Genomic DNA, 13,992 nt, shown 5'->3' with positions numbered 1-13,992 from the left:
CAGCTACTGGTCTTGCTTTAACTTTGCCTTGACCAGCTCCTGACCTATGTTCAGCATTAGGTTTCAGTATTTTCTCAGCCATTTGCTCTTTGATTGCAACTCCCCTGGATTTGGAATTGGATGTATTTTTGGTGACAAACTGTTATGACACACACGTCTGGGTGCTTAATTTCTGTCAGACTTTGTGGGAATCACAGAGTTTGTTTATTTAGGCTGACTTCAAAGTGCTCTGCCATCATTGTCCTGTCATTGTGGCTTTCCTTTTCTTGGCAGTCATCAGTTGTGCTGAGAGGAAACCACTGAAAGAGATTGAGATGATAAACTGCTCCAGCTCATAACATCACCATTGCATTTTACAGTTTTTTGCCATATTTTTGCTGGTGCTTCTTTCAGACGTTTCTGAAAAGATGGTATTTGTGGACTTTGAACTTCCATTTTTACCCCCACAGGCCTGTACATCTTCCCTTACTCGCTAGCAGGAGTAACACAATGCTGTTGCCCTACAAAAAAGCTCCTAATGTGAAAATATCAGTTTCAGCCTCTTTTTGTGAAAACAGAAACCAGTTCTTTATGTCAGACTTGAAAATATATCCTCTAACATCTTTTTACTGTCTTTTCCTGTTGATTTTCTTAACCCTTTGAGGGCTTTTGTTTGCATTCTCAAGCTTGTTATGCAGAAATTATGAAGATGATCCCAGGTACTTTGCATTTTCCAGCATTATGAAAAACTCATACAGCTATTTCTTACACAGAGGTATCATGCAGTTCCCAGTAACCTACCCAGAGAACACCAAGTTACTCTTCTCTTAGGCAAACTCTCTGTGACTAAAGGTCTTGCAGCAATTAGGACCAGGGGTGCCAGTCTGGTTTCTGTTGCTTTTCTCATTTTTATTTTGCATATTAACATCAATTACATAATTTTCCCCCCACTCTTTGTGCCACTGAATTGCAGCCTTAATGCTCCCAGGTTTTAGGCTCATTCCACCCTGGGAATTTTGCAAGTTCCTGAAGACAACTGTGGGCAAAGATTTAAAAAGCATAGCAATGTGTTGTGCAATTTCCACTTCTAAATAATATTTATTTGAAGCCACATTCAAGGCACTTGACTGCTTTTTTTGTGCCCAGTGTATGAACAGCTCCTGTGCTTCAGAGATCCTAATTCCGATATGACATACCCTCTTGGCAAACGTTACAGTTTATTCTTCATATTGAAATATTGATGTCCCAGAGCTGAAATTAAACCTTTGCTTGCTCAAGTGTTTCAGGACCATACTTGTTTGATTGTTGCATTACATGCACAGCTTTACTTTTGCAAGCATTGTGCTAATCTTCCTGAGACTTACTTCACACTGTGCTTTTAAGTCCACTAAAAATCTTCACTTTGGCTTCCTGATAACTCTCATTAAAACTCGCTGGTTTTGCCTCTGTGTTCACGTCTTTGGACTGCCCTTTTTTCAGCTTACCACCTTTTAGGTAAGCTGAGCTTTCTGCCAAAAATACAAACCCAGCAAATATTGCTGAAAGTCTGTCCAGAAGAGGATGCAGCAGACAGGAACAGGTCCATGTGAACACAAGATCCTGATTTCCTTTCCAGCACAGCTCATCCAGTGACATCAGGTACTGGTGGAAGTAACTATTCATGCACGGGGCTTCAGACAGTTGGGGAAGTTTAAAAACACTGGAAAGGGAAAGCTAATGGTAACATCTGGCAGGATAAATTGCTGGCTGGTTCATTTGGCTTTGTCCTGCTTCTGACGCTGGTGATTTGATTCCAGTTAAGCCTAACCCATGTTCTGAAAGAACTCAATTCATTTACTGACATCAAAATACTAATACAATATCAATATGAAACATCTAAAATTAATTAATGGAATCTGAACTAAACAGAGAAGAGATGAACATGGCTGCATTTAGTTTATTCATAAAATGTATGTAATTTATTCTGGCTTTAGTTGTCTGCAACAGAACTATCTTTCTTCCTTTTTTCCTGCATTTTTTTAAATTAAAAACTGATATTTTGGTTTGAAGAAACAATTTTTTTCTGATTTCATGTTTTGCTGATTTCAGCCTCATAATGGGCAATGGTACCTAATTAGCACTGGTTTTAGCAAAGCCATGGAACCCACCACAGCCTAATTCCCACCAGGTTGCCCATTATATGCACACATCAGGTGATAAAAGATACTGGTCCGTGTTGCCTTCTCTGCATAACACAGGCACTTCTGTGTACCCACAGAAGCAGCAAAGCCTGGCCAGCTGAAGGAGATGGAGGTCTGTCACTGAATCACATCACTTTCTTCACGCTGCCAGCTTTGCAAAATAACACATTGATGTCTGCGTTGGAGGGCACAGCAGTTTCTTGTTCAGACTTGAACTCATTTTTAGTGAAGACACTTTCTGTTTGCAATGCAAGGTGAATCCTCTGGTTGCTGGCACACAGAGCTTTCCCCCTGTCTGTGCTTCAAACTCAGTGTGAATCCCTTCCTTATCAGAGGACAGATTTTTAATGTGTCCTGTAAACTCATTGAGAACTAGGAATAATAGCCAGGATTCTGAAACTGACTAAAAAAGTAGAAAATTAATCAAGGCGTGTGAAGCTTTCAATTAGGTTACATTTTTTAAAAAGTGTATAAAGAATTGGAATTTCATATTTTGTTTATTTTTGAATATGAAAACTGTAATGTTGTGATTTTTAAAATTATTTCATTGTGAGTTTTTAAGCACTGTGTCATTAGTGCTCACTTGGTGAAATGATTATTTTTTCCATTTACTGGAAAAAAAAAGTTTGAACGCTCAAGGCCAATTTTTCAGAAATCACATGTAGCAATCTCATCTTCTAATTGCATCTTTAGTCTGTAGCTACACTTGTTTTTGCCTGTGTAAACTGTGTGTACTGGCAGGCAAATTTGAATGTACAACCACATTTAAATAATGCTTGTGACTAAATTGCCTGGAATATCTTACCTATTGTAAGTACATACCATATATCCCATCTAATCTATTGCAAATATATACTCTATGCTATTGTAACTACATTCTATGGAACTGTGTGGTCTAACCTAAATGCAACACTCTTATTCTGAATTAAGTCACTGTAAGGCAAATCTCTAAGTATGTTTTTCAAGTTCCCAAAGCTGATGAAACTCATGTCCAGTGGTGAGCAAGGGCTCTCACCTGGTGTCACTGCAGTCCAGACCTCCCAACAGACACCAGCAGTTCCCTGACACAAGCTTTAGGAAAAAATACCTTGAGTACAAGGGATTCCACATTTCGATACCGAGGCTTGCTGAAAGCACAGAGATGTGCTTTTGATCAGGATCAGTTTGATACATCTCAGTATGGCAAACAGCTGGGGTGCAGGAAAAGGGCAGGCATTGATGAAGAGGGAGGGACAGAGGGAGGGAAAGGAGCTGAGACTTTGTAGAATCCAGTCTGCAGACAAAACTGGTGGAACAAGAAGCAAGATTACTTTTTCCCAGTTCCAGTACCTACTTTTTTGATAGAGACAGCTATAAATCAGCTGGCAAATTAGCTGAGAAATGCTAACAATAACTCAAGGTTTTATAGTCCTGATCATTTTTTTGTTAATTGTTGAGTTTTTCAGGCTGCAAAAAGCTTGCAAGCAATTCCCTCCTGGACCAACTCCTCTCCCATTGCTTGGAAACTTGGTGCACTTGAACTTTCAGTTTCATCGGGATCTTCTGATGGAGGTATTTCTTTTAATATGCCTTAATCAGTTATTTTTAGCCATGACTTTAAAAACTGTGATTAATTGAAGATTTTAAGTCTGTGAAAGTTACAGAAAAGGTGTGGACATATAAAGAGCAATTGATTCCTGCTTCTGAGTCACCTTCTTACATGGAATATGTCTTCTTCATGAGAAAGTTAATGTCCTTAAGAATCAAGTCAACTTGGGTACAGAGTTTATGACTTGTTATTAAAGTTGGAGAATACCAATAATCTAAAAGATGCTTCTGCACTGCTAAGTGTGAAGCTGTATTCACTATAGTGATAGTTATATCTGCTATCCTGATATGATACTTTCTAAAATTCTCACTGGCATTGCCTAATTTGATCTCAAAGTGGGTAATATGGTGCATGCATGCTTGTAGTACAGGAAGGCCATTTGTTCCCCATCTTTGCACAGCTCCTGAAAACTCTTTGTTGTTAGTGACAGCTGCAGTAACTCCTCTACTGGTTTGCAGCTGACCTCTAGTTCAGGTGATGCCTGAGAGCACACATGGGCCAATGAGTGCAGAGCAGACTCAGGCTGGGACGCTCTACCAGGGAGAGGAAAGCCACAATCTAAACAAATATGAGGAGAAGCAAGTGTCTGGTGTGATCAACTGGATGTAATTTTCATGGTACCTTAGACACTGTCTGCCACCTTTCCTGTATCATTGTGGGTGTGCTGGAGCAGAGTCCATGCTTGTACAAAGATTTTTCATTTATGATTGGAGTTCCTCTGCCCATCCCTGTTTGGATGCCTCTGCTGTGTCCAATGGTAAGTGCTCTCCTCAGTGCTGTAAGGAAACCCTGGACTCAAATGCAGCCCAGTGGCACTTCATGGCTGTTGGTTAATTTCTGTGTCCATGTCCTCTCCTGGAGCACACCGATGGTGCAGGTTTTATCAGCTTGTGTCATTTTGCAAAGGCAGGACTCGCTGGAGGCACAGAGCCCCAGGGTGATGCAGAGTGTGGCTGTTCAATTAACAAGGTACAAAATGTTGGGGTTGGAGGCAAAGCAACATAACTTTGTGCTTTATGTTGCTGTACTTTTTCTTTCTGTTGCTGCAGAGTGGCTGCAGAATGTGCTTTGAAAAGAAAATAACTTCCCCCTGGGGTAAATAAAATTGGCTGCTGAAAGCCTTATTCTCAGCAAAACAACTGCTTCTAGCTACAATTATATGCATGGGGATGATGTTTTTGGCACAAAACTGTCCACTGGGCCAGTTTGAGATCTATATATGGGGATTAATCTGTTCTTTTTCTGCCACCTTTTCCCCTTACAGCTGGCAAAAACTCATGGTAGCATGTACACTCTATGGTTTGGGTGGGTCCCAGTGATTATACTGAATGGATTTCAAGCAGTGAAGGATGGCATGACCACACACCCTGAAGATGTTTCTGGCAGGCTGGTGTCACCTTTCTTCAGAGCACTGGCCAAAGGAAAAGGTGAGATTTTCCTGACATTAATAGTGTAAAGGAATGTTGACTTGGAAACTACTCTGCCTTGTTAGACTCTGCCCTCCCATCCAGAATGATCTTCCATCAGACACTGTTCAAGTCCTCCACTGGCTTTTGAGAGTATCTTACTGTCTGCCATGGTGCCTTTTGCACTGAGCTTTCCCTAGCCTAGGAAACACTCCAGCTTGTTTCTATATGACCTTTTTGCTGTATTAAAGATGTAAATATGTGATCCAACCCAGAACCCAGCAATCTTGCCCTCATCACAGACTAATCCCTTGTGGTACACGATTTTGGTGTACAGCACACGAATGCAATGCTTGTTGGTAACTGCAGACATTATGGTTGCTAAACACTTCCGATTGTGAGCAAGAAACCTGTAAATCCCTACTTCAGAATTCACATTTCTGTACTTGCAGACACCTCCCAACATTTTGTGAATACCTTTTGATTGTGAGAGTGCCTGCAACACAGGATAGCCCGCTTCTTCTTAGAGTATTCCAGCAGTTTGCAGTATTTTTCCCTGTCCCTGCAGTTGCTTGACCAAAGCAGACACAGATTGTTTAAAGCTGGGTGAAGCCTCAATGCCACAGAAGCAGTTCAGGGCTCTTCAGGTGACCAGGAGTGGAATCTAACAATTAATGGAGTGTTGTCTCTTCCAGGGTAGAAACAGAGCCCAGATGTCACTTATCTTTCACCTTCATCACCTCAACCTACAACCATCCCATTAATTGATCTAGATCTCCACAAACATACCCTGTCCTGAAGTCTGTGCTGTGGGAATTCATCCAGTTATTCCTGTCTTGAGAATGATTATTTGAGTATGGCTAAAGCAGATTTTCTAAAAAGGCATCTTAAGGTGTTTCAGAGTTTTTTAAGACATCAAGAAATGGCACAGTCAGACAATCCTTAGATAGCTCTTTCCAGTTATTAACTATGTTCAGTGTTAAGAACATGGGGTCTAGTTATAGTTTGGATGTGTTTGGCTATGATTTTTTATTACCAATAATTTCAACTAAAGATGCTTGTATTCCCTGATTTATTCCATGTATTTTATAACATATATTTAAATGAACGGTTCCATGTCTGTGGCAAATATTGACATGCCAGGGAACACCCTCAGGTATTATACTTGCCAGTGGTCGCTCCTGGAAGCAGCAGAGGCGTTTTGGAATAATGACTCTACGCAATTTGGGAATGGGGAAAAAAGGCCTGGAGCATCGAGTGCAAGAGGAGGCCTCTCATCTGGTGGAGTTTTTTAGGAACCTCAAAGGTATTTTACCTGCTAAGAAATCAGGTGCTTTTCAGTCTGCATGTGGATCCATATCTCAGTATGCAAACTTACCTACCCCTTCTAGGGGATGTATCCAAACTTACCAAAGCACACAAGCAGATAGAGCCTGGAATCACAAGTGTTTCCTTCTTATATAGCTCTTCATGCACCTAGTGAAGCTGGAAACTTCTGAAATTCCCCCTCCATGGGTGGATAATTTGTGATTATATTGTGCAATTACGCAATGCTGCTGAACTGCACAGCAAGCCATTCTCAGGCTGCCTGCCATGGGTATCTGAACAGTATTGCAGGGCTTAGTAATTTCCTTAAATTTCAATGACACTGGGTGCCCTGCATATTTTAACGTCTATCTCTAAGCAACTATTGGCTAAGTAACTACTGGCAAGAGAAACAAAGCAGGAGGTGGGAGGGAACTTCAGTGGATTATCAGGTTAATCCTAGAGTCCATGACAGGATGATTTCTATCCAAATCACTTTTTATGAATATCTGTTTCATAGCTTTAGAAAAAATCATCAGACAGAGATATAATTTACTGCTCACAGCTGAGACTGTAATAGTTTCATTATATTTACTTTGCAGTTCTTGTCTGTTTATTCTTCTTAAACCTTCCCATATTCCTCCAGGTTTTCCTTGTAATTATTTTTTTACATTTTTGAACATGTCTGTCACTGACTTCCCTTAGTTCATGTCCAGTGGCACTACTTCCTTCCCACATTCTCTCCTCACAGCTGAAGACAGCAGACTTGATGTGATACTCTAGAACTGATCTTAGCTGTACAACATTATTTCACAGGAAGGGCTGTGAAATTGTTTTAGACCTATGAGGAAACTGTTTAACAGCATTCTTTATTTTAAGACTATGTTTTATTTTCATTAATTCGTGTTAGTGCCACATCTCTGTCCTCATTCACCCCCAGCTGGATAAAGAGAGCATTTTATTAAATCTTTAATAACATCAAGTCCTATCTGTATAAGGATCACCTGAAAAAAACCACTGAGAGTGAGTTCCAATTACTGTGTTTGCAGGAAGACCTGTGGATCCTTCTTTCCCTCTTTTCCATTCTATTTCAAATGTAATTTGTGCTGTGGTTTTTGGATATCACTTCTCTGATGAGGACAAAACCTTCCATGAACTGATCCATGCTACAGAGAAAATATTCAGGTTTGCAGGCAGCTTTGTTCATCAGGTGAGTAAATCATACGCTGGTTTTTTGGGTTTTTTTTCTGAAATAGGTAGAAAGTGAAAGAGCAGATACAAAAATGGGTCTTCACTGAATACAGAGCAACAGACAAATGTTGGCTGGGAGCTAAGAAGTGTCCTTGGAGAGGGACCTTATGACCGCATCCTTGGTTTTAAGGCCATTTTTAAGAACTCTCTTGGGTTTTTTGCAAACCTAAGGTCTTTAATTCCTTTAGTATTTCTGGAACTATTAACAGAAACCTCTAAATTTCATTTGAGACTGGAGTTGGTAATATATTTGAATTCTGAAGTGCTGCTCCTCCCACTTCTATTTACATCTCTCCTTCAAAAATGTATATAATTGGACTCATTCTTCTGTTTTTTGTCACTCTGCAAATCATATGCTGATTTTTTCCCCCTACCTCACAAATGATAAAATATTAATTATTAATTTATTCCTTACTGTGTTACAGCTCACCATTCACACATTGCAAAAACAATAGATGCATTTTCTGACAGTCTCACAATTCAAGTTCTGTCAGAGATCTCTTCATAGCTCCTTCCCACAAAACACCATAAAGATGAACTTTGCACTTGAAGCATTTTGCAGCACATTTGAGGCATTCCTCATGAATTAGACTTTGTGGTTTAGACCCTTAAAGAGGGACAAGGTCTGTGTAATGGGGAATGAGGATGGCATAGCAAATTTAATTGGCATTTGAGTTTTATAGGAAAAGGCAAACTAAAATGCTGATGTGGCAGTAAAGCTATTCAACAAATCTGTCATATAAGACTAGCATTATACAACTTTCCCATAATTAAAAATATAAAAGTAGAATAAATTTGTGGATGACCAAAACCAGGAGACCTTAACATACAGAGGAGGTTCAGGATATCCTGCTGCAAGAGCTTTTAAGCACTGTGGAATGAAAAAATTGTTATAGTACAAAATGAAATTACAAAGCATTCTAGGAAGTAATGAGATTAATTAATAAGATCAATTATCTAAGCTCACTTATTATGAGTTTAGAACATTTCAGTGCAAAGGTTAAGAGGAAAGGGATTGGTGTGAACTAACAGATAACAGGATGAAAAAGGCAAACAGGATCTTAGGGTATTTCCACCACTATTTTCCTTTTAGATCCAGTGAAGTGTTACAGCAGGCTCTGAAGTGTAATCTCATCTGTGAGACATTTTCTAGGGTCTTGGACATCTTTTGTTGGGATTCTGAAGGGAAACAAAGGTGAAAAAGTGGTAATGAAATAACCTACAAAGTGTCGCTTAAAATTAGAGAGACTTTGCTTGTTAGGTCTGACAGAGCAAGGAGAGGAGACAGAGCTGTTCTGTGCTGGGCCGGGTGGAATGGCAGATGCTGCACAGACAGAACTGTCCAAGGCAGAGGACAGTACTTAGAGCTGACAAATGGGTGTGTAAATACAGCAGGCTGAGGATGCAATATTGTTAACCCTGAGAAGAATTATTGCTCCTTAGCAGTCATGAAGACTCTGACTAGGAAAACTAAATTAGCCCTTATCTTAGAGGGATGCCCAGACCATCATTCCTTTTGTGAGCTCTGAAAATTCCAGCAGTTACTTGAGGCTGCAGGCCTGTTAATCTTAGCAGCCCCAGGGTATCCAGAAAGGATGTGCTTACATGTTGAGTGTGTGGGAGCTGGGGTCTCCAGCTGTGCAGGAGTGAGGTCACACAGTGATCTTCATTGGCCAAGCAAACTTAGAGGCATGAGCAGAGTGTTGTCAGAATTGCCTTGATCCCTGGAATTGTGTCAAATTTCTATTAAAGCTTTCCTACATGACAGCAAAAATCTGCTCAAAGCAATGCTAATTTGTTTATTCCACTATCAACATTTCTGGGCAGGACAATTCAGCCTTTTGGTGGAATTCATGGTACCTCTTGTGTGTCACTCCCTGCAGATGTACGAAATCCTGCCCTGGCTGCTGTGTCACCTCCCTGGGCCTCATAAGAAGGTGTTGGCTTGCTATGATGTCCTGAGTTCTTTTGCAAGGAAGGAGATCAGAAGACATGTAGAGAGAGGGATACCAGCTGAACCACAGGATTTCATTGACTTTTACCTGGCTGAGATTGAGAAAGTACGTGTTCATTCTGGCTGACCATGCTGCTATGATGCATAAGGTCAAACAGATCATCAAATCATTCAGTGTGACCCTTCCACCATAGCTTCTTACATTTCATAAGCTTCTTAACATGAATACAGTATCTTGGCACTTACTAACTCACAAGTCTCAGAAAGGCATCCAGCTTTGTATTTTGGTAACACGAATGAATTACCATCAGGTATGATGGGGGAACCCATGAGCTCTTACCTGCTTTCCAGAAATATCCATGAGTATACTTCAACCCTGTAATGAACATGAGACAATTTATTCCTTTTGGCCACATAACTTTGGTAGACTACCTCATCTTCTACAGCAAGGCTCATGTTTACAGTGGGATTAAATATACATGCTCAAATCACAGCCCTGAAATAGCAGGCATGCTTCTTTAGGATCCAGTGTGTGTGCTCCAGCGCTGGTTGCGCTTGTGCCACACAACTGGCTGGTTTCTCCCTTGGCAGGCAATCATTATCCCTCTGTTACCCCTAATTTCCCCACTGTTTGGGGCATGGATGGCTTGGCCCCTATAGTCAAATTGGACAGCCTAGAAAACAATTTCACAAACAATGCCATAATCAGCATTAATCTTCTTCCCTGCCCAGGCTATTATTTTCCATAGTAGGAAGTGACTGAGCCAGAGAGGCTCTGCCAAGAGCACTCTGGTTTCTGTTTCAAACTTTTCAGGAGGTAAAAGAAGCATCTCTTTCCTAGGGTAGATGAAGTTCATGTAGTTTCCACCTCTGGTCATAAGCTTTCAGCTAGTCAGGCTGCTGTGTCCTCACAGTGTTGGCTCATGGGCTCTGAAAGGAGCTGATACACCATCTTACAGTTAGTATCTGAGTGAGTATGATAAGATTTACTAAAATAAATATTTTAGAGGCAAAGATGCAGCTTTCTCTGGTGTCAGTGGTGCAATTTATTGCCGTCTATTTGTTTGAAAATGTTTTTGCCTAATGTATTTTCCCTAGTTGTGTTTTTGTTTTACTCCCTTATTATTTAGAAGGAAATACATGGGTACCTCTTACCTATCAGTTCACATTTATCCTGAACTGAGAAAAGAAATTACTCCCAAAATGATCTGTTGAAATCCTTTTATTCAGATATGTTTTCCTTTGGCATTTGCTGGCACCATCAGACACCAAGGTCAAGGAGTGACATGTTGTAAGGCATTTGCTTATAAGTGCACTCTAGGCCAACTGCAGACTTGTAGTGTGCTCTGAAGTTTTTGTGATTAGGTCATCAAGCATAGAATTGCCTTTTCATGATGCAAGAATAATCCACCTCATGAAAGACAGCAATGCAGAGTTACTGTGCCTATTTGGGAAACTTCTAAACTCTTAGCACACATCAAAACCTGTAATTTTGACTGTTCTTTGTGCACATGCCAGCTGTGGAACTCTCACAGCTCTCACACAGAGGGCATAGAGGATAACCAAATTTTCACACTTTAACTTCAACTTTTATCACCATCTACAGTCCAAAGAGGGGGCCAAGCCCAAGTATGATGAAGAGAATTTGGTATATGTCATAAATGATCTTTTCCTTGGTGGATCAGAGACCTCAAGCACTACATTGTACTGGGGACTGCTCTATATGGTGGTGAATCCAGACATCCAAGGTGAGAGTGGTGGGGTTTTCCTGTTTATTTTTATTATCCTATACTAAACTCAGGCATTAAATATTACTGGATCACAGGGTATAAACCTAATGTACGATGTACATTGAAATAATGTTTTTCTGTTTTCTGCTCCAAGAAAAGTGACCACCTGAAGTATTTAATGCATTTTTCTCCTCTGAAGTGGTGAATATTTCTCCACAGCGAAAGTGCAGAAGGAGCTGGATGCTGTTCTGGGTCCTTCCCAGTTAATTTGTTATGAGGATCGGAGAAAACTGCCCTACACAAACGCTGTGGTTCATGAGATTCAGCGCTTCAGCAACATTGTCTTTGTTGGCGTTCCCAGACTGTGTGTGAGGAACACAACTCTGCTGGGATTCCCTGTCAAAAAGGTACAGAAACACTTTCAGCTTCTGTTCTTTCTTCAGCAGAAGGCATTTCAGTTTTGTAACCAGTTTTCCATCTATAAACTACTCTCCATTAAACTCAGGAATGTGGTGCCTGGGGAGGAGTTACTATCTGTGGCACCAGGAATGAAAGAAGTCTTTTACTGAACACGAAGGTGGTCACACAGCTGATAAGGCCTCTGCCAGGGATGCCTCGAGTTTGTGCCCATCATCACAACTGCAGAAACCAGCTCTGCTTGGCAGGGGATGGACTGAGAGGAGAAACTGGTTTGCCAAAGCACTGGTTAAGGCATCCCTGCCCATCTTGGCACTCGCCCAAATGCCAACAAGCAACAGTTTCATCCTTTAGGCTTAAACTGATGGTGACGGGCACTACTAGTAGGAACTGAAGCAACAGTTTCTTCTTTGCAGGGTACCATTGTTATACCAAATATAGCATCTGTTCTGTATGACCCTGAGCAGTGGGAGACACCTCGACAGTTCAATCCTGGCCATTTTCTGGATAAAGAGGGAAACTTTATACCTCGAGAAGCTTTCTTACCATTCTCAGCAGGTAAATGCATTGACATTTGAACTGACCTGGCAGATGAGATGATGAATAAAGTATGAGGTCATGGTGTTTCCTCAGATAACATCTTCTATCTCTGCTGTTTGCTGCTTTTAAAGAACATTCCTGGCTTGTTTCTGCCAAAGGAGAGGCTTCTGTGCTGTCAGACCCCAAACTGTTCATAGGACACTGTGGTGGGAATCCCACTCAAACTCCCGAACTCTCGGGCTGGCTGCATGCTGCAGTCATGCACAAGTCTTGTCTGTAGTATTCTTTACACCTAGCTATTTTCCTGAGAAGTAATTTGTCCTCTGTGTACTGGAGTTATTGCAATCCCTTTTAAAGAAACAAGTGGAAAGAAAAGCAGAAGACATCCTGATAAACACAGGATTAATTCTTGCTTACAGAACTGAAAATCCAGTTGCAAAAGAAGGAAACAAGGTAACAATGCAGAGACAATTAGCAATCATAGCTAGCAGTAAAGCTCCTGCTGACAGCTGTTAGTTTGTTGATGGTCACTTAAACGTCCACACAGAAGTGGTTTCTTAATTCAAATCGCTTTTTCTTTCCTTATATTTGTTGCTATCTGTAAACGTGCATGTAATATTCACCTTTTCTGCTCACTCCATTGGTGCCAAGGAATGGGAATCCTGGGAAATTAACAGTAGGCCCCATGCTTTGCCTATAAAGTGACCAAGCCTCTGTTTAACTGCAAATGCCACTACTAAGTAACTTTGCTCTGCTGATGTTAACTCACTAAAGCATGTGCAGACAGCTGGCAGATTTATTGTGTGTGGTCCTGAAGTTGAACATCTTCTGTAATAGCAAAATGTTTTTTTTCTGTCAGGTCAGAAAGAAATTATGTTTCCACCTCATGGGTTTTCATTGAAATTTTCATTTTTTTGTCCCCTAACCTAGGACATTGGATGGGATCTTTTTGAAAGGGAATTCACACAGTTTTAGTTCTGTGGCTTTCATGTTGTTCTCCTTCAACAAAAACCAAAACCCACCTCTGCTTTCAACAGGAATGAACTAAGTGATTATGAAACTGAAAAATTCCTAGACACTCACTGTCCTTCCCTCTTCCCTCTGCAGGGCACCGGGTGTGTTTGGGGGAGCACTTAGCCAGGACCGAGCTGTTCATTTTCTTTGCCAGCCTGCTGCGGGCGTTCACCTTCCGCCTCCCCGAGGGAGTGACCCAGCTCAGCACGGAGCCCGTCATGGGGGGCACTCTGCAGCCTCACCCCTACAGGCTCTGTGCCATCCCTCGCTAGGCTGCAGCGGCCTCAGGCCAGCAGGAGACAGCCGCCTTTAGCTCCGTCATCCGTAAAAATACGGTTTAGGTTTTGAAATCAGGTTGCAGGTGTCTGTTCCAGGGAAATATGTGCAACTGGGTGTGTTACTTTTTAAACCGCTGTGATTGCTTCAGCTAAAAGCGAGTTCTTGTCACAGAACTGCAGAAGGGCTGCTGTGTTTTATATTTGCAGGATAGCAGGAGTGTGTGAATCCAGAAAGCCTAAAATATTTAATTTTGATGGATATGAAGGAGCTGCCTAAGATTATATGGTGCTCAGCTCTGCTAAGTTAGGGTACAGGAAAGCACTGGCAAGTTGTCTGCCGCCCAGATCCT

The 13,992-nt window shown here is 41.1% G+C and overlaps 1 protein-coding gene across 1 annotated transcript; it reads left to right on the top strand.

Annotated features, from left to right (window-relative positions):
• The first annotated feature begins 3,539 nt into the window (after positions 1-3,539).
• On the top strand, positions 3,540-13,664 carry LOC119704457 (cytochrome P450 2J6-like). Its single transcript, XM_038145770.1, has 9 exons — positions 3,540-3,710; positions 5,012-5,174; positions 6,310-6,459; positions 7,508-7,668; positions 9,593-9,769; positions 11,270-11,411; positions 11,613-11,800; positions 12,227-12,368; positions 13,458-13,664. The coding sequence occupies exons 1-9, from the start codon at positions 3,540-3,542 to the stop codon at positions 13,634-13,636; spliced, it is 1,473 nt and encodes a 490-aa protein (XP_038001698.1). The 3' UTR covers positions 13,637-13,664.
• Positions 13,665-13,992: the final 328 nt, after the last annotated feature.

The sequence above is a fragment of the Motacilla alba genome, chromosome 9 (genome assembly GCF_015832195.1).
Source record: "Motacilla alba alba isolate MOTALB_02 chromosome 9, Motacilla_alba_V1.0_pri, whole genome shotgun sequence".
In the NCBI taxonomy this organism is placed as follows: Eukaryota; Metazoa; Chordata; class Aves; order Passeriformes; family Motacillidae; genus Motacilla; species Motacilla alba.
The sequence above is the reverse complement of the archived record's forward strand: the minus strand, read 5'-3'. Positions and strand labels throughout refer to the sequence as shown.

Coding starts and splice junctions, on each gene's coding strand:
- LOC119704457 (XM_038145770.1), top strand. CDS start 3,540: ATGCTAACAATAACTCAAGGTTTTATAGTCCTGATCATTTTTTTGTTA. Junction 7,669..9,592: donor CAGGCAGCTTTGTTCATCAG/GTGAGTAAATCA, acceptor CACTCCCTGCAG/ATGTACGAAATCCTGCCCTG. Junction 12,369..13,457: donor TTTCTTACCATTCTCAGCAG/GTAAATGCATTG, acceptor TTCCCTCTGCAG/GGCACCGGGTGTGTTTGGGG.